The sequence below is a fragment of the Asterias amurensis genome, chromosome 7 (assembly GCF_032118995.1).
Source record: "Asterias amurensis chromosome 7, ASM3211899v1".
NCBI classification, from domain to species: domain Eukaryota; kingdom Metazoa; phylum Echinodermata; class Asteroidea; order Forcipulatida; family Asteriidae; genus Asterias; species Asterias amurensis.
Window position 1 is genome coordinate 4,655,931 of NC_092654.1, and position 27,985 is coordinate 4,683,915.

Genomic DNA, 27,985 nt, shown 5'->3' on the forward strand with positions numbered 1-27,985 from the left:
TACGCTAGAAATAAAAAGAGGACTAACCGGCAGAATGGGGGCGGGCGAGGGGTGGGGGGGGTGAACCAAAGACTCTTATAATAAGCTAGTTATTGTGAATGGGGAACAATGGACTGCTACTTCAATGATTGTCTAATAATAATAATAATGTCAGCTGCTTCCAGTGACTAAATATAGAGTTTGTCCTATCGGGTCATAAACCATTTTTATCAATTTGTTTTATGGCACTTGGGCCTAATCCGGCGGGTGCGGTGTGCCTTTGATTTGAGTGATATCTGGCAATGGAATGTTCACAGTCAACCTCAGTGGCGTGGATGGACAACGAGATCTACCGGGCACTCTGCCGCGTGGCTGTACCCCAGCGTCGTCAGGTAAAACGGTCACTTCACGAGGAACTTTACTGAGGGAAATATCACAGTTATAGTCATACTGAGCAAAAATCACAGTTTTATTGAACACTTTCCTGACACAATTGTGGCTATTTCTTATGATGAGTAACAAGCAATAGTTTATTAAATTGGTACTTGTCTTACTTTATGCATTCACATGCAGTTGTAGCAAACACTGATTTTGTTTTTCTGATTGAAATGTTGACTTCCTCCAGCGCACACAAAAGAATTGTTTTGTGAATCACTTCGGAAATTCAACAGCTAAGACGACGGGCCATCAGTCTTAGGAGAATTGGAGAGAAATAGTGAGAGAGTGAAATTAGGGGACTGTCTCACTCAGAAGTAGGAGAGTGGAGTTTGGTTAAGGTCAAAACGGGCCACCTCGCCTCGTCATTGACACACACTGATTGACATAATGCCAAGATTTGATCCTGACGTCCACGTTATGAAATAAAAACGGACTTCCAAAACCAAGAAGGGGGGAAAAAGAGCATGTTTACACCGGAGCAGTCGCAGCAATTGGACGACGACAATGCCAAAAGGATACTTCATTTTAAAGCGGTGAGCCACTTGTGAGCAGCAGTGCACATGATGAGGAGACAACATAGTTTGTGTGTGGTTTGTTGCCAAGACGTTCAGACAGCCCCCTTCGCGTAAATCATACTCAACTCAAGGAGGAATTAACGGAGATCGAAACCTTCATGACTTCTCGTGGTAGATACCAGCCCCTCAGATTAAAGCCTCAAGTACTACCCTTGTGGATTATACGTAACACGTGTACATCTTCTAGTTTTTTCCTCTCCCTCTTTTCACATAAAACCACGAGGTAGTTTAGGAACCATGTGCAGAATAAACGTAACTTCTGAAGAAGCCTAACCGCTAGAAAAAGTCAATTAGTACGTTGGCCTACACATTGAAAAATAGCAACCGGAAAACAACGCAACGATTTCACCCTTTCGACGTCACGAGAACCAACGCTGACTACGGGATATTTCTCAGCATCTTTTGTTCTCATTTTAATAGCATTTTTTGTATCAGCTGTACTTTTCCCTTTTTTTGTTGTTGCAAATAACATTAAGACAGTGTGGGAAAATACTTGAGTTTAATGTGTTTGAAGCTGCGGCTAGAAATTGAAGCGTGTGGGGGCCTACATCGAAGTTCGTGAAGACTTGTCAGCACTTGATCCAGACTGCGCCGGGGAGGAATTCCCTCATTGCCCCGCCGCCCGATTGCCAAGTTCTCCGCTTACTCCTGTGGATAGATTAATCACCGTGTATAGCATAGCCGCGGTGGATCCCACATAGCCAGCAAAGTGATCAAATCCGTATGCCAGTAACTGCTTAAAACACTCCACATCGATAACTGTGTCCCATCCCTTACCAGTTTAACCCCTCCCAGTATTTGAGTCATCTTGCTGTGTTTGCTGATTGAGTTTTTGTGCGACTGGGGAGAGTTTGCAAGTACTATAACAATGGTACGGAGTTCGAGTAACTTTGTCGTTGGACTTCTGTTCTTTCTCATCTTACCGACGAACATCATTGGACTGTGGTGGTGAGTATACTTACACAACATCTTATCGTAAGGAACTTCCTACAATTTTATATTTTGTTGTCCCAGCTTTCCCGCCTTTTCCTATATATAGTTATCCACACTTTCTCTCTAAAGGCCCGCCGAGAGTAGGTCCAACGAAGTGGAAAGGAGGGGAAGGAAATTAATGTTTTTAAAACCAGCAGTGACTAAACGAAGGTTGGATTGTACATAACACGTTTATACCAAGTAACTGTGGCTCGGGTAAGGGGGGGGGGGGTGCTCTTATAAAGTGGTCGCCTCAACTTTGAAACGTGGGCATATTTTGCGGAAGGGGGGATAAACGGTTGTATTTTTAATAAACGGCAAAATTTTGTGTGGTAGTTTTTTTACTCAGGATTTACCAAACTCGTCAAGTGTGTAAACCATGTACCTGGCCGTGTTAACAAACTATACAAGTGTCGTGTATATTAGGTTACTTCCCAAAGGGACGCAATGATACACACAATATGCTGTTTGGATCATGGACTTTTAAGTGTGTACGATGTCGGTTTGCACATCTGAACTTTTGTTCACTTACAAAGCACAAGTCCTCTTAAGGCAGGGTACACTTTTGGTAATTGTCAAAGACCAGTATCCTTATACTTGGTGGATCCTAACCTATGCACACAATAACAAACCTGTGAACATTTGAACTCAATTGGGCATCAAAGTTAACAAGAAAAAACACACTAAGAAAAAAATGTAACACAGAACTGCGTTAGATGCCCGCCATCTTGGATTCAAATTTGTGCGTGAATCTATTCCTTATATAACTTCAAATAAGGTCATTTCTAACAAAGATATGAGCAGATCTACACTGCTCTTTACAAAGTAAGTTATTTTGGACACAGGTAGAGTAATAAATTACCAAAAGTGGACACTGCCTTCACCAACCGAATTACATTTTCACATGCACCATCTTCATCTGGTATCCTGTTAAGTTTTGGCTTTTCACAAAGTTGTCTCTTAGACATCTGATGTACACTCATGTTTGTTTGTTTGTTTGTTTTGTTTCACCGACGAGTGGTTTCTATAGTGAAACCAATAAGAAACCACGCTGGTACCCGTGCATTTATGTAATAGTTACCAGGACATAAAATCATGGAGCCTTACAATTGCTGCTTTGTCACTCTAGTTGGTCACCCCCAACCGCAAAATAACTTTTAATTTGATAACAGAACAATCGAATTTACAATCATGACAACATCTCCGTCTGATTGAACTTTGGAGAGCTGTCCTTCAGCTCTCAATTTTTATTTCGATTGTCAAATAGATTTAAACTATACACGACCGCGCAAATGGTATCTCAAAAGCATGATCACCCAATTTGTTGATATTTTTCACAGATGTGTGTATGGTGAGTTTAGGGGTAGGAATAAATGAATTCTTCTGGGCAGTGTTCGATGAAGGAATATCATTATTATTATTAAATATTTCAATATTTGTGGTTATCAATCTAATAAAAATTATCTATATGGGATTTGCAAAAGTGAGTAACCCTGACTGTAAATATACAGACGGTGATGTCAGTTGTGTAGGTAGAAAGAACACCCTAACCCACGAAATAATAGGGATTCGAACCAGAGACCCGGAAAGCTGAAAGGCTGTAAAGGATATATACCATCTTAGGGTACCGAGTAAAATGTCAATGCAGGCAGTTCTAAGGTTGCACAATTCCAACCAATTAGGGCATATACACAGAACTCAACACACACACACACTGGATAAAACGTATCATCCAGTTCATTAAAAATAACTTTCAAACATTCCAACTGATGTCTGCTCTAAAAGTTAAACATTGCGGTGCATGACATTCCAAAAGTCTGTCACTGATTGGTGGAATGGGAAATATTCAAAATGTCAGTGAAATTATAGTTGGTATAAATTTGTGGTGCCCCCTCCTTTTCAGTTGCCGTTAAAAGTCACATACTTCAAAGAAATTTGGCACAATTTAAAAAAACAAAAACAATTTAGAATGCAAAGAAGTTCAAGAATATTTTGCTAACATTTTGATATAAATGTCTTGATCTTCAAGATCTTTTTCAATAATTTATGAAAAAGAAGGAAACCAAACTATAAAAAACGCAAAAAAGAAACTTCATGTTGTAGAAATGTTGGTAGCTCAATATTCAAAAGTTGATTTACTAAACGCAACATAAATTAGCAAGAACTCTAAGTACTTCCGTTTCACTTTTCTTTTAAAAAAAAGCGGAGATTATTATGAATTTTGTTTTCCGACAAAACACAAGTTACTTTGTTTTGTAATTTAAAGACACTGGACACTATTGGTAATTGTCAAAGACCAGTCTTCTCACTTGGTGTATCTCAACATATGTATAAAGTAACAAACCTGTGAAAATTTGAGCTCAATTGTTTGTCGAAGTTTCTAGATAACTATGATAGAAAAAACACCCCTGTCACACCACAAATTTGTGTGCTTTCAGATGCTTGATTTCGAGACGTCAAAATCTAATTCTGAGGTCTCGAAATCAAATTAGTGGAAAATTACTTTTTTTTCTCGACAGCTACGTTACTTCAGAGGGAGCCGTTTCTCACAATGTTTTATACTATCAACCTCTCCCCATTACTCGTTACAAAATAAGGTTGTATGCTAATAATTATTATGAGTTATTACCAATAGTGTCCACTGCCTTTAAAGTGCATTAATCATTTCATCGACATCAAATTCTGCTTCTACTGAAAAGGAAACGATGACTAGTTGTATTTTGTTTACCCCAAAATAATTTAAGAATTCATTTTGATATTTGTTTGGTGCGTTCTTTCCAAACTCAATTGTGATCCCTTCCCCCAAATCGTATTTCAATTTTTTTTATCACATTGTTGAAATTCCATACCGCAAAAAAACATGTAACTTAGAGTAATAGTCGGCCTTCAAACAAACCTCGTAACCATATGGAAATAAAATCAACATAACGAAGTTGATTATACAAAAAGTTCATGTCACTTGTGTCATCAGTAAAACTTGAAAGATGCCTAATATTTCGCTTCTTTCTTTTTGTACATATTTGTCTTTTTTTGCGATATGGTATAAATGTCCATGAAGCCACACACATACTGGTAGCAGATTAACTACCCCACCCACAACCTTGAAACACCGCATTAAAATCCCTTATCGTGTACCGGGGACTGTGGGCAATGTACTTATAAATTACCATAACAACTTTATGACATCAGGCACATACAAAAAGGAGAAACATTGTAATCATATTAGATTAGTTTTATTGCGGATGTAGTTGCTTTTGGTCAATCGAATACACAGCGGGCCAACATAAAAGTCACACCGGCATGACACGCCGGCTGAAACTATTGGTAAAGTTATTTCCGAACAGGTTGTAACAATTATCTGTAATTGTTTGAGTGGTAGTAAAACCAACAGTTTGCAAATGAACAATGTCAAATTAATTATGTATGTACAAGTGCCAAACTTATTTAGGTTTTAATACCCTGGACACTTTTGGTAATTGTCAAAGACCAGTCCTCTCACTTGGTGTATTTCAACTTATGCATAAAATAACAAACCTGTGAAAATTTTAGCTTGATTGGTCTTCGAAGTTGCGAGATAACCATGAAAGAAAAAACACCCTTGTCACACGAAGTTATGTGCTTTCAGATGCTTGATTTCGAGACCTCAAAGGCTAATTCTGAGGACTCAAAATCAAATTCATGGAAAAATTACTTCTTTCTCGAAAACTACGTCACTTCAGAGGGAGCCGTTTCTCACAATATGTCTTATGCTATCAACCTCTCCCCATTACCAATTTATTGGTTAGTATATATATGACCCACAAGCTATGCGGAACTTACGCGAAATCTGAGTTTTAAAATAGCAATTATTGTAATAATAAAAAAAATTACATTCTAGGTTTACGCGTCCTGGGGGCATTCAATAGGCCCTTTTGACCAAGGTCTAGGGTTCTTTTTAAAAGTAAATAATTGTTTTCTTTTGAATTGGAAAAAAAAAACTACACGTGAACACACCTGCCCAGGCCTGATACTTCACGGATGCAACGAAGGCGATTGCCTCCATGCCCACTGGTCGTTGCCTTGGTGCCCCTGAAATGCTCCAGTAGAAATTTAATTTTCTCATAAGATAGGGTGCCCTTGACCAAGGATTAAATGCCTTTATGTCCTTGCTCTTTCTAAAACGAAGCATGCAGGCCTGTCTATTCTCTTTATGCGTTTGACAGGTATATCAGACCATATCTTCGTCATTTCCATACCTTGTGGGTGTTTTCAAGACAAATTATTTTTTTAGGCCCATATGAATTGTTGAAGTTCCAGGAAGTATTGATCAGACAATGGTTTATAGTCAAGGGGGGTTTCAGGGTTTCGTCTGATCTACAAGTTGACTTGGCTTTATCCATGTATTAGAGTAATAGCTATGATGGGAAGTTTTCTTTAGCCACGGGCTACGCTACGCTTTAGCACTTTTGGTACTTCACAAGTTAGGGATTCTTCAAAAATCATTTTGATATAATTGGTGAGATTACCGAAAAGTGAAAGAAGATGGTTCAAATCATGCCGATATGAGATGAGCTGTTTGGTCTCGCTGTAACCCAAGCATTTCTTGATCTCAGTGAACTGAGAATAACTAGATCTCTATAGTTATTCAGCACTGAATATGCTTCACATGAGGACTTAAGACTGATAAACTCCCATCGGAAAGAGGGGCCATTCAAGGTTAAAGACTTCAATCTTCTTACTTGGTGTATCTCAATATATGCATAAAATAACAAACCTGTGAACATTTGAACTCAATTGGTTGTCGAAGTTGCGATATAAAACACCCTTGTCACAGGAAGTTGTGTGCTTTCAGATGCTTGATTTCTTCAAAATCTAATTTTGGGATCTCGAAATCAAATTCGTGAAAAATTACTTCTTTTTCGAAAACTACATTACTTCAGAGGGAGCTGTTTCTCACAATGTTTTATACTATCAACCTCTCACTATTACTCGTTACCAAGTAAAGGTTTTATGCTAATAATTAGATTGAGTAATTACCAATAGTGTCCACTGTTTTGTGGCTGACAACATTTTGGCAACAAGTAAAACCCAGACGGCATGCCTTTTGTGAAGGACGTTCTTTCACATCCACTGCCGAAATTGGTTTATATTTTATGATACTACATCCCCGATGATGATTTATGAAGACTTTTACATGAAAACCATACCCCCTCCAGAGCCAGCGGTAATGTCCAACTTTAATACTTGATAGGAATACCATGTGTTTTTTTCATTTTTGATGAGTTACGCAATCCGCTTATTTTACAAACCCTTGTGGTAAACGGCTCACCAACGAGGTGAGACGTTTCATGTCTATCGAGATGGGGCTCGTAAGATTAAGACCAAAAAAGGAAACGAAATGAAAATAAAAAGAGCACATGACTCAGAAAAATCCAAAACTGAATTCCCCCTCAGCACTTTCGATGTTTGTTTGGCTGAGGAAGTGGATTCAAGAGTAAGTGAATGATGTTGTACTTTTCAAAGGAAAGGGAAACAGATTAAAGACACTGGAAACCTTTGGTAACTGTCATAGAACAGTCATCTCACTAGGTGTATCTCAACATATGCACAAAATAACAAACCTGTGAAAATTTAAACTCAATGGTCCTCAAAGTTGCGAAATATTAATAATATTGGAAGAAAAAACACCCTTGTCACACGAGTCGTGTGGTTTCAGCAGCTTGAATTCGATACCTCAAAATCAAATTCTGAGGTCTCGAAATCAAATTCAAACATTTTTTAGTGAGAAACAACTTCTTTCTCGACGTTACTTCAGAGGGAGCCGTTTCTCACAATGTTTTATACTATCAAAATCTCTCCATTGATCGCTAACAAGTAAGGTTGATGCTAACAATTATTTTGAGCAATTGCCAATAGTATCCAGTGTCTTTAAGAAAAAGGAGAGAGATTGGCACAAAAGATACACCGAGAGGACAGAAATGTATTAGTTTAAAATGGGCAAGTTGTTGGGTGTTCTTTGTGACCAACCTGACTTTTCCAGAGCTATGTGTATGAGAATAAAAAATCATCAATTACCTTGTATCTCCAATGCAATGCACACAATTAATGTTGAATTCAGTGTGTCATACTCCTTTTGCAATGATACTTAAAGGCAGTGGACACTATTGGTAATTACTCAAAACAATTATTAGCATAAAACCTTACTTGGTGACGAGTAATGGGGAGAGGTTGATAGTATACAACAGTGTGAGAAACGGCTCCCTCTGAAGTAACGTTGTTTGCGAGAAAGAAGTAATTTTTCTGCAAATTTGATTTCGAGACCTCATAATTTAGAATTTGAGGTCTCGAAATCAAGCATCTGAAAGCTCACAACTTCGTGTGACAAGGATTTTTTTCTTTCATTATTATCTCGTAACTTCGACCATTGATCATAAATTTTCACAGGTTTGTTATTTTAAGCATATGTTGATATACACGGAGTGAGAAGACTGGTCTTTGACAATAACCAAACGTGTCCAGTGTCTTCAACTTAACAATGATTAAGGACAGAGACAATCCTTGAAGGAACAGGTTGCCTTGGATCGGTCGAGTTGGTCTTTGAAAAGCGTTTGCAACCGTTTGTTATTATGGTTAGAAGGCTGTTGTAAAAGTAGAATACAATAATCTACACAAATATGCCTCAAAATTGCGTGGTTTTCGTTTTACCTCGTCGACTAACACGGTCGGCCATTTATGGAAGTCAAAAAGTTGACTCCCATATGACCGTGTTAATTCGCGACGGAAAATAAAAACCGTGCAATTTTGAGTGATACTTGTGGATCATTATGTTCTACTTTTAAAACATCTTTCCAACCATATACATTTCATAACAAACGGTTTCAAACGTTTTTTTTTATAGACCAACTCGTCCGATCCAAGGCAACGTGTTCCTTTAAAGATGACCTATCCTAAAATATGTGTTTTTCAGTTTTGTCATAGGACAAAGACCAGCATACTTTGTTCATCTATAGAACAGCTATCGCAGTCAATGTCTTATTTTATTCTTTATTTAGGGCTGTGGGAAGTCCCCTCAACCTCGACCCCAACAGCATCTGCCGGCGATCGCGCAAGCTCCGGGGTAGCGGCAACAAACAGCATGACATCTGTCGGAGGGAGCCTGAGATCGTGGATGAGGTTGTGAAGGGTACCAAGTTGGCGATGAAGGAGTGCCAGTTCCAGCTAAGATACCATCGATGGAACTGCACCATGGTCGGCAACTCATTTGTCAAGATTCTCAAACAAGGTAGGCATATTAATCCTAAATTATCCGATAATGTCACTCCATTTGGTTCTCACATTATAATTGTTACATTACACATCAGCAATTGTTATTATGAGGCGCCTTTTCCCCAAGGTTACAAAGCGCCCACAGAAGATGCTACAAAGATGTTCCAATGTAGAGTGAAATTGTAATCATTTTAAAAAGTATTTATGTGAGTCTTTAGTAGTTTTTTTGAATTGTCGAAGTGAAGTTGCACGGCGAAGATGTGATGGTAATGAGTTCCATAGATTGGAAGCAGTAGCAGAAAATGCTTGTCAACCAGCTTTAGAGACGGTGCGATCTCTGAGGAAGAGCGAGTGTTTTTATGTTTTTGTTCGTTCTTGTCAGTTACATTTTTATGTAAATTTGGGTTGAATTGACCAAAGTGGAACTTGAACCTCCGACCTCTGGATTAATATGCCGGCGCCCTATGTTTGCGGTCTCCCTATTTGTCAATATCTTTGTTCGGGTGCCAGTCAGAAGCCATCCGAACTGAAAGCGTCTTGTATGTTCAATTTCCCTCTGTAATAATTTGTCCTTTGTCCAACCCCAAATTAAATAAATTTACCCAGTCAGTTTTTCCTTGTGGTTTATTACTTAAATTTATGTATAAATACTTGTTTATTTTTCCTGAAGTATTTCATTTAAATGAGCATAATACAGACGCCCTAATAGAAAACAATGCACAAAAACCATAAGGAATTCCTTCTTCCCCGATACACAAACACACCGAAAAACATCTGACATCTGACCAAACATCAAGATAGCTCTCTTTTGTCGACTGTCTTCGAATCCATAAAATTATTTTGTTCTTCATATCCTGAATATTCTTAAACCATAGATGGAGACCATAATAATAGTGTAATTTTTAGTGTTATATATTGTTGTATTTATATTCTTATTTATATTTATATTTATACATAGTTTTTAACGATTCCTGTAAGTGGCGGCTTTCCGCTGTTGGATGTCAATAAATAAATATATATTTTTTTATAAAATATAAAAAATATAACACACACAACATTCAAAGCGACGAGAGCGTCTAATGGTTTCAGAGCCGACACAGATTGTATGGTTGACCCTTTTGAAATAATTGATGTTTATTTCCACAATATCAGTGTCAGTGTTGTTCAAATAAATATCAACGTCTGTTTTCAAAAGAAAGAAAGACGCAAAACTGTCGAAAAAAAACTATTAAAGTTACACGCCGATATTGCATCCATAGTATCAATGATATGCCTTAACAATTCCGAAGTCGACAGCGCAAAGATACTTACTGAGAAAATGACAAAAGAAAACAAAGTAGGGAAAAAAAAACGAACGAAAACGAAAAATTAGCTGAGCAATAAATAAATAAATAACGTTTATATTATTATAAATTGCTGTTGGTCATTTTTTTTTAATGAGTGGATAGATCGGACGACTGAACATGAAATTATGTATACGTTCGCTTTTTCACATAATTATAGAAACCAGAAAATGTTCAGATGATTTGATTGATTTGGTCTGAAAAAATAAATACACGAAGTCTTCCCTATTATTATTAAAGATGTACATGTATTTTGTACTACATTGACAGATTTTCACTTTGATTTGTTGTTTCAAAAAGTAACTAATTTCTATTGATATGTTGCTTGTCCACGATGAAATAAAAAGAAGAAAAAAATCCACACATCTAAACAAAGTTATTACAACAACAACAAAACCCACACCAAACGGACACTTGTCGAAATAACCAAACAAACCTTTATTTGTATTGCATATTTTTCTGTCTACAATGTCCTTCAACTCTGTAACAGTTGCAAATTTGCCCGGGAGCAAAGCGTGCTTAAAGTACCACATCGTGCCGCTACGACCCACTGTTTCCTAATTTCGGGAAAATTACTCAGGAATTTTCGTCATTTTCACGGAGACCTTGAGGTCCTTAAAAGTTCAAGGCAGACAGAGAGTGAGAGGGAGGGAGAGTACTCAAACCATAACCCTTTAGACTGGCTTAAAGGAGCTGTTACCATCATCGGTAAACAAAACTCAAACAACTGCGAACGAAAAGAAACCAGATTAAAGGCAGTGGACACTATTGGTAATTGTCAAAGACTAGCCTTCACAGTTGGTGGTTCTCAACATATGCATAAAATAACAAACCTGTGAAAATTTGAGCTCAATCGGTCATCGAAGTTGCGAGATAAAAATGAAAGGAAAAAAACACCCTTGTCACACGAAGTTGTGTGCGTTAAGATGGTTGATTTCGAGACCTCAAGTTCTAAACTTGAGGTCTCGAAATCAAATTCGTGGAAAGTTACTTCTTTCTCGAAAACTATGGCACTTCAGAGGGAGCCGTTTCTCACATTGTTTTATACCATCAACCTCTCCCCATTACTCGTCACCAAGAAAGGTTTTATGCTAATAATTATTTTGAGTAATTACCAATAGTGTCCACTGCCTTTAAGGCAAATTGAACCCGTATACTTCCATATTGTTTAATTTAGCTTTACGGCAAAATTAAATTTAGCTTTCAGCTTCAGCTCATGTGCGGGCAGTGCAGTAAAACTGTGTAAGGGATGTCAATATAAACCACAAGGGAAATAATATTTGTCCTCTATTGTAGTGATTCATGCATTCTTTTATAAGACGGCAGCAATATTGCTATTGCAGCTTTTTTTTCTCTACGAATACCGTATCAAAGTATCTTCGTAACAAATTGTCTGATGCTTTCTTAGGATTTCTGTACTTTCGTGACAAGGGAAAGTTAAATTTTAGTTAAGCTGTGTGAAGCATTTTATTTTATTTTGTTTTAACCTAATTGATTATAAAATGAAAACGCGTCCGTCAGATAGATTTACAGAATCGACAGATACACAAATCTTGTTTGCCAACATCTAAACTTGTTAATAGTTTCTACAAAGTTTCAATCATGAGCAATAATCCCCAGTATACACCAAACAGATTGTGACAGATTGTGACCGTGTCATACCAGCCCAGATCTGATTACATTGATTTCGAAGAAAAGGAAGTGAATACAAAATTTACCGTGTATCGACAATCTACCAATGACGCAACCCGACGTTGCTGGTCTAAGATCAAAATCATAAAACCCGTTTTTTAGGTCCAATGTGTAACAAAGTACCTTCTTTCAAAAAAAAAAATCACAATATTTGTCTAGTCTGCTGAGGTGTGATTTTTTACAACACAATGATGGAATTTGGAATCTTTTGGGAATTTAACCCTGTAAAACCTTGACATTCTAGCCAGTTCGATGTAATTGTGTTGTCAAAGTAAATTTATGTGGTTTACGAGTTCAAAGAATACACAAGGTCTTGAGTATATAATTCCAACCATGTCAATCTTTTTTACATGTTGAAATTTGTCATTTTTATTGATACGTTGGGTTGTTTAGCTCAGTTGGTGAAAGGTTGCTTCAAAAAACCTTACAGACACCAGAGCGCATTTTTTGAAAACCTTTCTATACAATAAAAAGCACTGTTGAAACCTTACACAAATCTCAAATGCATTCTTCATAGTTCTTAGAGTAACTCGAAGTACTTTAACTTTAGCAAAAGAGCAAAGCATGGTTGCATGAGGTGTAGACCCTACTAGCGACACAGTAGTAGTGGATCTACGCAACTTTCTCGCCAAAGGAAACCCAGTGCGCTAGCGACATCGTAGGCTTTAGCAGCTCAGGGTCGTAACACAGGATTACGCTTGATTAACCCAAAGGCACAGAACCCATAAGGTTCATGTTGCAAAGGGCACGCCCGTTCGTTGTCAGAGCATAAAGACACTGGACACTATTGGTAAATGTCATACACCAGTCTTCTCACTTGGTGTATCTCAACATATGCATAAAATGACAAACCTGTGAAAAGTTGAGCTCAATTGGTCGTCGAAGTTGCGAGATAATAGTGAAAGAAAAATCACACTTGTCACACAGAGTTGTGTGCGTTTAGATGGTTGGTTTCGAGACCTAAAATTCTAAATCTGAGGTCTCGAAACAAAATTCGTGGAAAATTACTTCTTTCTCGCAAACTATGTCTTTTCAGAGGGAGCCGTTTCTCGCAATGTTTTATACCATCAACCTCTTCATTACTCGCCACCAAGTAAGGTTTTATGATAATAATTATTTTGAGTAATTACCAATAGTGTACACCTTTAAGCTTGTTATATTGGGGCACCTACGGGGCAGAGCAGTTCGCGTGGCCCTATTAGCCCTCTACCCACTCCGGAGGGGTTGGGCCTACCCTAAAAGTCCCCTCAGAATACTCGGGAGAATATGCTGTCCTCGATACCTTACATCTGTCAAGGTCGTGATCACGTGATGACCGGATTTCCCTTCCAGTGTCGCATGGCATTGTGGATGTTATGGCTATTGGGTTTGTTTATGGTTTAAGGGAATAGTTTCTTCCTATCAGCTAGGTATCTTGTCTTCGTATGATGAGAGACTACCATTCGCTGCTCACACTTTATTAGTGCGTACAAATTCGTTGCTCAATTCAACTCAATGAATTCAGGTAATATTTATTGAGGTAAATAATATGGAAAACGCAAGGCCGTATACAAAGCAAAAACAACTGAACAAACAACAACAGTATTTGAAGCTGTCCTAATCGAAACTCCGTGTACATGTATTATTATCTTAAAGGCACTGGACACTATTGGTAATTACTCAAAGCAGTTGTTAGTATAACAACTTACTAGGTAACGAGCAATGGAGAGCTGTTGATAGTGTAAAACATTGCGAGAAACAGCTCCCTCTGAGGAAACGTAGTTTTTGAGGAAGAAGTAATTTCTCCCCTCAGCTGAGGTCTCGAACTCAAGCATCTGAAAGCACACAACTTGTGCGATAATGGTGTTTTTTCTTCCATTATTCTCTCACAACTTCGACGATGAGTTCAAATTTTTACAGGTTTGTTATTTTATGTTAAAATACACCAAGTGAGAAGACTAGTCTTTGACAATTACCAAAGGTGTACAGTGCCTTTAAACGCTCCAGAATTTTTTCTTTTTCTTATCACCAAAAATGAAGAAGAAAACAAATCAAAACGGCAAGTTTTAGTGATTTATTCCCAACAATGATATGACAAATGAGGTGAGTGACCCTTGCTAGCATACCAAGAATATCACCACCTCCATAACGACCCGCCGAAATGAATATTGTTGTGTATTCGCAAGCCAGATCATCTGTTGGCAATTACAGATCGGTTGCCGTTTGCGATTTGCCGTGTGCCAACTTTTACTTTTGAGAGGGGGGCCCGCTACGGACCTCCTTATTTATTGAAAACAAAAATTTCAAACTAAACCATTCACACTGCTGCCATATTATGTGTGGTATCCTGTGTATACAAGTGGACATTGTAGTCATTAAGGGCACTGGACACTATTGGTAATTACTCAAAATAATTATTAGCATAAAACCTTTCTTGATTTCGAGTAATGGGGAGAGGTTGATGGTATAAAACATTGTGAGAAACGGCTCCCTCTGAAGTGACGTAGTTTTCGAGAAAGAAGTAATTTTCCACGAATTTGATTTCGAGACCTCAGATTCAGAATTTGAGGTCTCGAAATCAAGCATCTGAAAGCACACAACTTCGTGTGACCATGGTGCGACAAGGGTGTTTTTTTTGTCATTAATATCTCGCAACTTCGACGACCGATTGAGCTCAAATTTTCACAGGTTTGTAATGTTATGCATATGTTGAGATACACCAACTGGGAAGACTAGTCTTTGACAATTACAATAATTCCCAGTGTCTTTAAGGGCACTGGACACGTCTTGGTAATTGTCAAAGACCAGTGTGCTCACTTGGTGTATCCCAACATATGAATAAAATAATAAACCTGTGAAAATCTGGGCTCAACTGGGCTCATTCAATTTGGATGAGAATACTTATGCAAGAAAAAAAATCACTTGTGTTGCATTACAGTATGTGCTTTCAGATGCATAAAAAAGACTTCAGCTGTATTTTATCATTTGAGTGAGAAATTACCGATTTAGGTCCGGGCTACATTTAGGTACATGTTTGGGGCTACAATTAGGGCTCGGGCTACATTATGGTGCCACACATACCTCTTTCTCAAAAACTATACGTTACTTCAGAGGGAGCTGTTTCTCACAATGTTTTATACTATCAACAGCTTTCCATTACTCGTTACCAAGTAAGTTTGTATGCTAACAATTATTTTGAGTAATTACCAATAGTGTCCACTGCCTTTAAAGTATAATTTAATCGAAAGGGTTGCAGACTGGTTTCTTTCCGGCCTCTTACTGGTTATGGCTTTTGATTGGATGGGGAACTAGACGAGTGCACTGTGGTAATTGCGTAAGATTGTGATTAAACGCAGCAATTGACATTCATGCTTTGACCTACGATTTGTCTGCCTGTCACAATTTATTGTTAAATTTATGAGATAAGTATAATCGTCGTGAAAACTATTTGTGTGGATTTCACAAGGCTTTGCACAGCTGCAGTAATACTACCAGGGCTCGATTTTACCATTCTTCCTCCATGATTTTACAAAGCACTAAGGTTTGTCTGAAGATGGGCTGTCAGTATCACCAAAGTGGTTTACATTGTGACATCATTGTGACATCACACTTAGAAATCAGAAATTAAGAGTGATTCACATGTTAAGATCAATCTTAACTCTTTGTGAAATCAGCAGCCGATTTCACAGAACGCTATAGGATTCCTATTTCGAGTTGGGACGAGTAACTCGTCCTAAACTTAGGATGGGTTCAATGCGTCCTAAACGTCTATGGATACAAAATTTAACTCGTCCTAAGTTCTAAGATTAATCCCAAGTTAGGAAGAGTTTGATGAAATCGACGGAAGGGCATTCAAGTAGGCATATAACCAGTTTCCCAGTTTCTTACTAAGTTTCAACAGCAAACGACCTTTCTTATGATAGCATTAGATTTTACAAGAAGGAAACAAAAAGTACATGTAGGTCATCCCAAGTTCACATCTTAAATCTACATCCTCAGGCGATTTTATGCTACAGTATCCAACTACAAGTCCTCCCGCGGTGATTCCTACTAGCATTATAACACCACGGCTCTCACCCAGTCGTGACCTAGAAACCTGGGCGGTGTGTCATCGACTAGAGCTCGGTCGAGCATCCGAACCCCGGGTCCGGGTCTGCTGGCGTCCGTCCCTAGCAGTTATTTGTTTATTTATTTCACGACCGACTGATAATGCACATAATATAAATTCGGACATTTTACGAATTGGGTTGCGATATGTCTTAGACTGTAATATGTGTGTATAATTTATGGTGTGTATAATATCACGATGAAGGATGGGAATCTGACGTGGCACGCGCCGTCAGTTTGTGGCTGAAGAACGGCAGGGAGGCTCGGTGAAAGGCGCTGAGTTTCCCCCAACGTTTTTACGCAGCACAGACACACACAAAACCACTTGGTAAAATTAATTGCACATACATGACTGCAAGCTTTTGCGACTTAAATTAAATCGTTTTAGTCGTTGGCGCATTTTCTTGAAAACTAATTTGATTCACTTTTTGGCAGAGGGCGCTGTAGGAGGAACGACATGACGTCATGTGTTTTTAAGCGTCGTTGGTAAACTAAAGCATTCATGTGCGTCATTACCGATACCCCCTCCCTTAGTGTCCATACACCACTTTCACGACTGAGTTGTTTCCCTAATAACCCCAATGACAATGACCGGCTAGACAGCAGCGGAGCGACACCAATAACCCTGCCGTAAATCATACCTTACAGACGGACCACCAACCCAGCAATGACATGCTTAATAAGAACAAAATTCCCGGAGTGAACATTCTCTTATGAACCGTAGCAATTTCATATCGGGTAATGCGATGGTGTTCCTCGTCTTTCGACGCCTAGTTTTCCGGGTGACACACAGCCTTGTCGCTCGGGGAAATATGCCTTCCTCCCCCCCTCAATGTTTGTCCTGACATGGGTCACTACCCGTCTTCGGTGTAAACTCGTAACCTTCATTTTTCAGTTTGTTTTAAACATAACTGCTATCACTACTTAACCTTTTTTTTCAGCGTCAGAAATGAGTGTCAAACCATTATGGTTGTTAAATGTGTCTGGTATTTGACGTGTTTAAAGATTGCTTCCTGTTAGAATGTACGTCATAATGTCCTAGTTTCACATTGTCCAATAAGGTGAAGAAGATTTCGACGGGGTGGAGCGATGGGGATGGAATGGGAACGAGGTGGTGGTGGTGGGAAGGGGTATTCGGCTTGAAGTGGGGGGGGGGGGGGAGGTACACATTTGGTCCTAAGTGACATCATGAAATGAAACAATAATGATGCTCATCATTATATAAGCCAGAAGATGCTTCTTCTTCTAGAAGACGCTTCTTCTAAAAGTACCATGTTTGGTAAATGAGGACTGCCAAATATAATTTATGGACATTTCATTTCAAACTGTACAACTTGTATGTATCTATAAGAAATACCCCAGTATGTATTTGTCTCTCTTTTTCGAACCTAAAGTCACTGTATCTATAGGTAGTAAGAGGTATAACCTGAGATAGTGTTGAGACAGAGGGCGCTGTAGCAGTGATTATATTGATGTTCGTATTTTTTTCAGCAGTTTGTAATTTCATGAATTGTCTCAAAGAGTTGTTAGCTCATTAATTAATCACTTTTACTGGAATGTACCGACAAATATGAACGATTTTACAATGTATAAACACATTCTTGATGTTTGATATCTCTTTCTACCATTCAGGTGGTAAGAACCACAGGGTGCAATGTATTTAAAATAACTGTATTCATATGTTTTTATTTCATGCTGGACTGTAGACACGCCAGAGACGGCGCTTGCCAACGCTATCACGACGTCGGGCGTCGCGTTCACCGTGACCCAGGCATGTAGCCTGGGTGATCTACTCCAATGTGGATGTGCAGAGAGCACTAAATCCAGCGACAGCCCCGGGCCTGATGGGTCTTGGGAGTGGGGTGGTTGTGGTGATAACATTGAGTTTGGCTACACCAAGTCTAAAGAGTTCATGGACACGCAGATACGGAGAAGAAGTGACGTCAAGACGCTCATTACGTTGCATAATAATGAGGCTGGTCGACTGGTGAGTAACGAGTAGATCGTGTCATTAAGAATACGTGTAGATTATGACTATGTCCCTAATTCAGCATCCCCTCAGGTTTTTCCCAAGAACCACATTTTTATATCGATGTTGCATAGATGCGCAAAATAGGCAAAACATTTTAAGATTTAGTATGGTGCCTACTCACTATAGAAGTGAAGTATTTTATTAATAATTGTAGAAAACACAAATCTAACGTTATTTTGAACGAATTAGATTTTCCGTTGATTTTTTTTGACAAAACGAGTTATGTGGGGAGTAAAGCGTTGTTTTTTATATTATTGGTTGGTCGGTGGGTTGGTTGGTTGGTGAGTTGGTTGGTTGGTGGGTTGGTTGATGGTCGGTGGTTGTTTTGGGGGGGTTGGATGTTTGTTGTTGTTGTTTTTTTCTCTTCACAATCCCAAAACTTTTAAAGATGAAACTATCTATACCCAAAACAAAAATCCAAGAAGGACTTTGATAACATACCCGACAGTTTGGGAAAAACATCGGGTTCTAATCCCATGGATGAACAGCATCTCAAAACCAACTAATCCCATTGAAATTAATTGTTGCCCAATATTTGTCTTGGTAACTGAAGTCAAAGCAAGAAATAAGTTTGAACGTAAAACACCTGTAAATACTAGCCACTTACACGCTAAGTACTGCAACGTTTTATTCATTACAAGATTAAAACTCTACCTTTATAAGACACCCTTTGTGTTCACTTAAGCAGCTTGTTTCCTAAAATGCCTGAGATTTGATCAACATGTGAATGTTTTGTCGCGGCTTTTCAGCCCTTGTCTTGGAAAATGTTATTTTGAGAGATCACCTAACAGCTCAAATCTCTTCACATTTCTAATCTGATAAATCAAGTAGTTAGGCATGCTAATCTCTACCGGTCGCTGTTGTTGAAGATGAGCCACCATAAAAGCAACGGATGCTCCTTTTTTGGCGGGTCTTTTTGAAGAGTTGTTGAGATTTGCCGTATCCCAAAATAAACGATTGGTTGCGAAGCAATTTATACGACACTACAAAAGGAGACAGAAGAAGTGTTCGTTTGACACTCTATATTCTGGTTTTAACAACACGATTTTTTAATGTTGTAAACAACACGAATCCTATTGTTGTAAACAGCAAACAGATGTCTTAAAGACTGTATCTGTGGCCGCCTTTTATACAACACGATTTAATTCCACCCTTGAAGTTTCAATCCCACTTTATGTTGCATTGTAAGACGGGATGATCAGTGTATCGAAACACGTGCTGAGAGATTGACAATTCCCTGCCCACTGCCTTTCTTACTTGTTGAAGAGACCTTGTACACCCGGAGATGCAACAATAACTTAACAAAATTGACAGCCATGTTTGGTTCTATGTCACTTCTATAGTATTTATGTAGGCCTACGTAATGGACTTGAATAACATCGTTTTGCTATAAGGCGTCTTCCTATGCTATATATTGGCACATAAAAATGTAGATATTCATATGGATTTTTGTTTACTTTTAACTTTGAACATACATGCAGGAAAGTCCACAAGACTAATTAGAAGCAAAGATGAAATAAATCAAACACAACGAAATCACTTCCCTTTCAAAAAGGCGCTGGACAAGTATAATCACTTATACTTGGTAACAAGCAAAGGAGAGCTGTTGATAGTATAAAACATTGTGGGAAACGAAGTAGGTAACGTGTATTTGAGAAAGAAGTAATTTCTCAGTAAAATATTTTAATTGATTTAGAGACCTCAGCTGAAGTCTCAAAATGATGCATCTGAAAGCACTTCGTGTGACAAGGGTGTTTTTTCTTCCATTATCTCGCAACTTCGACGACCAAAAATTGAGTTCAAATTTTTACAGGTTTGTTATTTTGAGCATATGTTGAGATACACCAAGTGAGAAACTGGTCTTTGACAATATTATCAAAGGTGTCCAGTGTCTTTAAGATAAATCTGTTCGAGCACACCACGTGATTATGTGCGAGACTTGCGCAGACTATTTGAATAAATTCTTGATTTGGTTGTTTGCACTATTTGCTACACCTTTGATGTATTGATTGACTTCATTTGACTGGGCTCCGTGAGCGATTTGTGTTTCTCCAGAATGTTTAACAGTTCAACCCATTCCTGAAAACAAATCTAATTATTTATTGCTACAATAATACGAGCTCAAACCTCCGCACATTAAATCAATCAAATTCACGCGAGACTGTTAGGCAGTTTGAAACATGTTTACCTCAAGGAAATTAATCCAAGGCCCACAGGGGGCGTGTGTACTTCTTGACTAGACTTGAGTTCGAGTCGGTTGTTGCTATTTGAACGAGTATGGTCCCGTGCAGGATTCTGACTGAGGTAGAATTCAAAACGAATTTAAGTTAATTGTGAATTTCTACTTCTGTAATGTTTTTCATTCTGCACAAACGTGAGCAGCCGTCGATTTCACCAAACTCTTCCTAACTTTAGGATTAATCTTAGGACTTGGGACGGGTTCAGTTCCATATCCGAAGACATTAGGACTCATTGAACCCATCCTAAGTTAGGACGGGTTACTCGTCCTTACTCGAAATAGGATTAATCCTTGCGTTTCTTGAAATCGGTTTGCAGGGCCTTTAAAGAATGTGTTTTATTGTAGTCTTCGAACAAGACGTTAAACAACACGTTGTATGCGATGGTCTTTGAGCCACGAATGTGGTTACTCCCACAAAAGAAAAAAAATATGGACGGGGTCCAAATCTGCCTGATTGAGGAAAGAATTACGACCGGCTGAAAATGAAGCAGCGACAGGTCATTTAGATATTTATGATTTGTTTTGGCTTTTGCTTGATATGTCTGGCGCCTACTTCGCTTCGACCTCAATCTCCGGGGGGAATTTGTCTTCAATTCTAAATAATTATCCAAGAATTTCTGAAAACTTCAAAAACAATATAGCCTTGGGACATGGCGTTAAAGGGGAGGTAAACAATTTGCCAAGACTAACATTTGAAAGTTGGCTTCCCGGCGAAACATCGGTGGATTTTCGAAGATATGGATCAGCTAAATCAATTAGTCGATTGGTGACAAATTCATAAATTAATTCAGTGTTAACAGTTATCAATAAATACAATAACAGAAATCCCCATCACAAAAAAAAAAAAAAATTACGACTAAAGAGCGGTGTATTTTGTTGTTTTGCTTGGGTATAAAAAATAGTTACGAATACTTTAACAACATATACAACTTATCTGGCATGCAAAGTGATTAGTGTGCTGAAATTGTTCTGCGAGTTAAAATAAAATTTGTGAATTTTTGTTCTAGTTTTTTTTTTTTAGCTGTTGCTATTTTCTCATATCAACTATTGGTGGAATAGTGAGGGACACAGGAAGTTTGAATTTGCATTTTATATGAATCAATCCTTTATTATGTTGTAGCCATCTTGGTTTCAACTAACTCCATTCAAATTATATAATAGTCTGAACTTGTGGATTTAACAACAAATCCTCATTAGTGCGTACGGGGAGCTAGACAAGAGATGGTGGAAAGCACACAAAATAATATCTTTAAACACGAAGTGTAGACCCTATGGTTTTGCCTCAAAGGAATTTATAGAGAAATTATACATCATGTAAATTAAACATATCTTATAGAAATGTCTTACTGCAAAGTTGTAAAGTGATTTGGCAAAAAGCTGGGGTCCATCCTTATTGCGCACTGCAGTAAAGCGATGTCATTTCGCAAGAAGCAATTAGCTTGAAACACTGTTAGGACAAAATGAACTTTCGAAAAGTACTTTTCCTAGTTTGAAATTGATAGGGCTTCTGTAACCAAAAATGTCATTTTAAAGAGAGATAAAGAAGGGAATCTATGCATACCTTTAACCACCATAGCGAAAGTGTTTACTTGTATTTGAGTCATCGAAGGCTATCACGCAAAGGCCCAATAAAGCTGTCTTCGCTTTGGACAAGTGAAAGTGGTTTACTCAACTCAACTGTTTTAAAGAGTGATGTTAAAATACCATAGGCTGGACATAAACATGATTGAAAGCCCCCCCCCCCCCCAAAAAAAAAAAAAAAAAAAGGAAAAAAAAAAAAAAAGCAAAGCCCCTCATCAATTTGGCTTTGCTTTGAATTCGAGATAAAATGTATCAAGAATATATCATTATATTGAACAGAAATTTTGATTCGGTTGTGGTTTGATTTCAATCTAATTTCGTGTGGTATCTTTTGTTTCAGTCCATTAAACGATTTATGCGGCGAGAGTGCAAGTGCCATGGATTGTCGGGTTCGTGTACGCTGGAAACATGCTGGGAAAAAATGCCGTCATTTCGTGAGATTGGTTCCCGCCTGATGGAGCAATATAAAGGCTCGGCAAAGGTTACCGGCGGTAACGATGGCGGCACCCTCATCCCGGAAGACTCTACAGTGAAACCCCCTTCGGAATTGGACTTGGTATATTCCATGGACTCGCCAGACTTCTGCGAGCCCAACCCGAGGACGGGTTCACTCGGCACGGAGGGGCGTCGGTGCAACAGCACCTCCATGGATGTTGGAGGATGTGATATTTTGTGTTGTGGTAGGGGCTACGTGGAGGAGACGGTGATTTTTCAAGTGAACTGCCGGTGCCGATTTCATTGGTGCTGTGAAGTTAATTGTGATAACTGCACTGTGGTTGCAACCATAAACAGATGCAATGGCTACGACAGATTTTGAGATACCTTAGAATAATGTTGCTACAAGTACAACAAAAACAATTTCTCGTTGTTGTGTCCTACGACTTTTAAAGCCCCCCCCCCAAAAAAAAAAAAAAAAAAAATCCCATCAAATTCTGCCCATGGTGCACAGTCGGAACATCACAATTGTTGATAAAGTTTTATAAAGGCGGACCGTTTCTATAAACTGATTATAAGGAAGGTGGAATGACGTCACCATCCATAGAGTCTAGTTTTTTTTACAGGCAACTTGGGGCAACCGGATGCAGTGAATACACGACCACTTATGAAGCACATGAGAAACTGTTTAAACACCTTTTACGATCCCCAAGAATAATATGTAAACATTCAAAATGTGAATAGAGTCTCTCCTTGGATTTTTCATGTAAACTGCCTCTTGTGGAACGATGATGGTCAGTCAAGACAAACTATAAAGTGCCGAATGTCGCTTAGAGGCTGGAAGTTTCCACAAAGATATCTTTAAACGGTTTGGAAACATTGTGATGATGGTTTTCGGTTGTGAAAGAGACGCAAGTGTCGATATGATGGGTGTAGTGCTCTCTTAATGTAAAGGAGTGAAAAACCACTCGCTTTGTCCGCCACACCACTCTTGCAAAGAGCAATATGGTGGACAACTTTTTTTAGAGTGAAAGACAGGTACTCAATTTGGGGTTCCAATTTTCACTCAAAAAGAGTGACACAGATTGACTTTCACCCTCAAAGGAGCGAAACTGACACCACTCGGGCAAGAGGGTGAAATTTTCACTCTTACACAATAAGAGAGTAGATGCACGAACTTTGCATGCATACAATTTTAAGAACTTTACTCTATTTAAGTCTTGTTTGAAACTTTGCATGTTGTGGGTAAATAGGAAGAACCTATTAATAATTGGTAAACTTGCTGGTACAACAATGGTACATATCTGTTGTGGGAGTTCTGGAACTGAAGACGAACAGAGTATACTGTTCGGAACGTCGACACCACACCGGCACTTTTCAGAGCCAACACTCCCCACAAAAAAAGACCCACCAGATTTACACATGGTTGTACCCGGATAGTTTCTTCCTTTTACACTGATTTGTTCATTGAAGCTCGATTCCACTGCAACGGTTTTTAGGGTGCTGCTGGTCTTTTTTCGTGCGTGATATGGGGAGGTCGTGCTTGACATCAGTGCCGCGTGCGCCTTGACTAAAGGCTACAACTGCTGTCCGTACTATGTTACTGGAAAGGGTTTTTCAAATGGCAATTGGCCCCCGTTGATTCCTGTGTTTGTCCCCCATAGAAAGAACCGTCCTCAACTGGATCGGTACAAGATGTGGGAAGAAGGAAAAGGTGTCAATAGACCTTTATCATGCTGCCTCCATCTTGGTCATGTTCCTCGTATCGAATACAAATAGTGAATGCTTATAATCATTTTGCAAATAGGAACCCTACTATTTTGTTCTTCCAGCCTCGGTTTGGTAACATTGATGTCAATGGGAGAAAGTCAAGATGGCTTCTCCATGATCAAGGTCTCTTGAGTGTTGGCAACCCATTCTGTTGACCTTTATCATGGTGCAGCCATCTTGAATTTCTCTCATTGATATCAGTGTTACCAAACCGAGGCTGGAAGAACAACATAGTCTGGTTCCTTTTTTCAAAATTATTATTATCGTTTCGTACTTAGACTTGTACAAAATTTACGAACATTTGAAGAAAAGCGAAAATTGTTGTTGATGCTGTTCTTGTGTGTTCTTATTTAGGTTTTTTAGCAAATGAATTGAGCTAAATATATCCGATTTGACATTACGTTACAAAAAGAAACGAAAACCTATGATTAATGATTTGTGTTTATGTTTGAAGGCTGTAAATATGATGTTTATAAAACGATTAGAAATAAATCTGTATGCGTCCACCTTTAAGCACTAACGTTTTAAGATGTAAACATATTTTTATATCATTGAATATAATTTTGTAATGTCCATAGTTTAATTGTTCTGACGTTTATACTTAAATGCTTTCAATTTTTACTTAAAAAACCCATACGATTTAGGGAGTTTTCACAACTTTAAGTGAAGTATCATGGGGTTTTGGAAGATTAAAAACATTTGGAATGTCTAGTTTTTCATTAAACACCAGACAACAAAACAAACCCGTGAAAATTTCATCAAAATCTGCGGTCACTTTTTAAGAGAAAACTACAGCAAACAGATGATGTTTCGTTTGGGGTTATTTGCATGTTCATTCATGGCTTCTCTCAATTGCAGCAATTTAATAAGTAACTGAGCCCAATTTGATAAAGGCTGAAAGCACAAAAAAATGCTTAGCATGAAATTTCTTCCTTGATAAAATCGGGATTACCAACCAAACTTCTTCAGGATTTTCAGGATAAGCAAACAAGCTGAATACCAGTAACAAGCAGTATTCAACAGATGGATTTTTTTGGTTGATAGTCCTGTTTTAATTTAGGAAGAAATTGCATGCTAAGCAAATGTTTGTGCTTACAGGCTTTGTGAAATTGGGCCCTGGTGATTTTGCGGGTTTCTAAAATGATTTGGGTAGTATTTCGGATGGGGAAATTTCTCTTGAATAATGTGCTGGTGTGTACTTCATAATCGGTGTGTTTTTTCTTCAATATTTACCAAACCTGTAGTTAGTGTCTTTTATTTTACCAGTGACTTATTTTAAAATGACTGTGTTGAAACTGGCTTCGAGCAAGGACACGAATAAAGGCAAAAGTAGACTAGCTGAAGTCGATTTCACAGTAAACCAGTACAATTCATCTTAAGATGAGTTGTCAATGTCTTTGTATATTTACATCAATGCTACCTTGACTAAGTGAGTTAAAACAGTTAAAGACACTGGACACTATTGGTAATTGACAAAAACCAGTCTTCTCACTTGGTGTATCTCAACATATACATAAAATAACAAACAGGTCTTTGAAAATTTGAGCTCAATCGATCGTCGAAGTTGCGAGATAATAACAAAAGAAGAAACAGCCTTGTCACACAAAAATGTGTGCTTTCAGATGTTTGATTTCGAGTCCCCAAATTCTAAATCTGAGGTCTCGAAATCAAATTCGTGGAAAATTACTTCTTTCTCGAAAACTGTTATTTCAGAGGAAACCATTTCTCACAGTGTTTTATACTATCAACAGCTCTCCATTCCTCGTTACCAAGTGAGGTTTTAAGTGAATAGTTATTGTCAGTATAATTACCAATAGTGTCCATTGCCTTTAAGATGAGTTGTCAATATCACCATACAATGAGTTGTATATTTATATCAATGCTACCTTTTCTAAGTGAGTTAGAACAGTTTAGGTAAGAGTTTGCCATGAAATGCCCCACATACTCTGTCTCCCCAATGCAGTTTGTTCTATAGCCGGTGACGTTAAAGTATTTTACGAAAATTCCCACTGTCCATGTGGTTTGTATTCTCATGGGGAAATTACATTGTCATGATAAGAATCACCAAAGGAAACAGGGAATCAAACATCACCCCCTGGTAATCATGTAGACAAATTACAACGCATGTAATTCATTTCAGATGACAACAATTTCTATATACTGACACGGAAATACCAATGAATAATAAAACAAACTTCATCAAGACGTCTGGGATCCACACTGTCTATTGTACCACAGAGTAGCGGGATTAAGCACCCGCCTAAAACCCAGAACGGTTCTCAAACCATTGTCATCATTTAACAGCTATCTTGCTTTTCAACTCCCTATTATCGTAACCGAGGCTGGTGTGACAAAATAGTCTAGGCACTCTAAAACAAAATAGCAAACAAGCAGTTTCATCATCATTGCATAATAAGAAATTTGACCATTACACCATCCTGGTAAGAGCGATAAATGTATTTAATTAATACCCTATCTTGTTAAAGGCAGTGGACACACTCTAGGTAATTTTTCAAAATAATTATTATCATTAATCATTAAACCTTTCTTGATTACGAGTAATGGGGAGAGGTTGATAGTATAACACATTGTGAGAAAAAGCTCCCTCTGAAGTGACGTAGTTTTCGAGAAAGAAGTAATTTTCCACGAATTTGGTTTCGAGACCTCGGATTTAGAATTTAAGGTCTCGAAATCAAGTATCTGAAAGCATACAACTTCGTGTGGCCATGGTGCGACAAGGGTGTTTTTTCTTTCATTAATATCTCGCAACTTCGACGACCGATTGAGTTCAAATTTTCACAGGGTAGTTATTTTATGAAATGTTGAGATACACCAGCTGTGAAGGCTAGTCTTTGACAATTACCAAAAGTGTCCAGTGTCTTGAAATGTGACCGGATCTGCATTGCCTTTATATTGTAAAGTAGCCTTTACTAGATACATGCGAATGGAAAGACCATACTCTCTAAGCTCTGTAGCATTTTGCAGTCTGGAGATGAACTCAGCTTGTCATTACGTGGTCAAAGATCATTCTGCAAAGGTCATTCTGCAAAGGTCATTCTGCAAAGGTCGTGGGTTCGAATCCCACCCGAGTAAAATGCCTGTGATTTTTTTCACAGGACTCGGGAAAGTACTGAGTATACAGTGCTATACACATCGGTGTATATGGGTAAAAACCAAAAATTAATATTCTTTATCCCCGATGCAAATTTAACATCTATTAAGATCATTCTTCTCATTAATAAGAAAGTGACAATTTCTTATTGGGGAGTTTATGATTATTATTATTCGATACAATTACAGTGTACAAAAGCCCCACATTAAGTGTGTCGTGTTTCTGTTTTCTGTTATTGTTTATAAATATTAAAGTTAAACTGTAGAATGTTTTGTCTTTCTTGATTTGTGAATACCATTTTGAAAATAAATAAAGGTTAAGGTTTTGTTTTTATATCAGATGTATCGTTTGCGTGTGAATGAACTCATTTCCATATGGGTGTGTGAACCTGTGATCTGTGCCAATTTTTATAATACTGTTTACCAAAAGGCAACTTTTGAAGCTTATTTTTATGGCATGGAAAGTGTTTTTCATAAACGTTCAACA

At 38.1% G+C, this 27,985-nt stretch overlaps 1 protein-coding gene across 1 annotated transcript; it reads left to right on the plus strand.

The window, feature by feature from the left end:
* Nucleotides 1-553: 553 nt before the first annotated feature.
* LOC139940040 (protein Wnt-6-like) lies at nt 554-27,839 on the plus strand. Its single transcript, XM_071936237.1, has 4 exons — nt 554-1,940; nt 8,996-9,225; nt 18,037-18,317; nt 22,523-27,839. The coding sequence occupies exons 1-4, from the start codon at nt 1,861-1,863 to the stop codon at nt 22,997-22,999; spliced, it is 1,068 nt and encodes a 355-aa protein (XP_071792338.1). The 5' UTR covers nt 554-1,860; the 3' UTR covers nt 23,000-27,839.
* The last annotated feature ends 146 nt before the right edge of the window (nt 27,840-27,985 follow it).

Coding starts and splice junctions, on each gene's coding strand:
- LOC139940040 (XM_071936237.1), top strand. CDS start 1,861: ATGGTACGGAGTTCGAGTAACTTTGTCGTTGGACTTCTGTTCTTTCTC. Junction 9,226..18,036: donor TGTCAAGATTCTCAAACAAG/GTAGGCATATTA, acceptor GCTGGACTGTAG/ACACGCCAGAGACGGCGCTT. Junction 18,318..22,522: donor ATAATGAGGCTGGTCGACTG/GTGAGTAACGAG, acceptor CTTTTGTTTCAG/TCCATTAAACGATTTATGCG.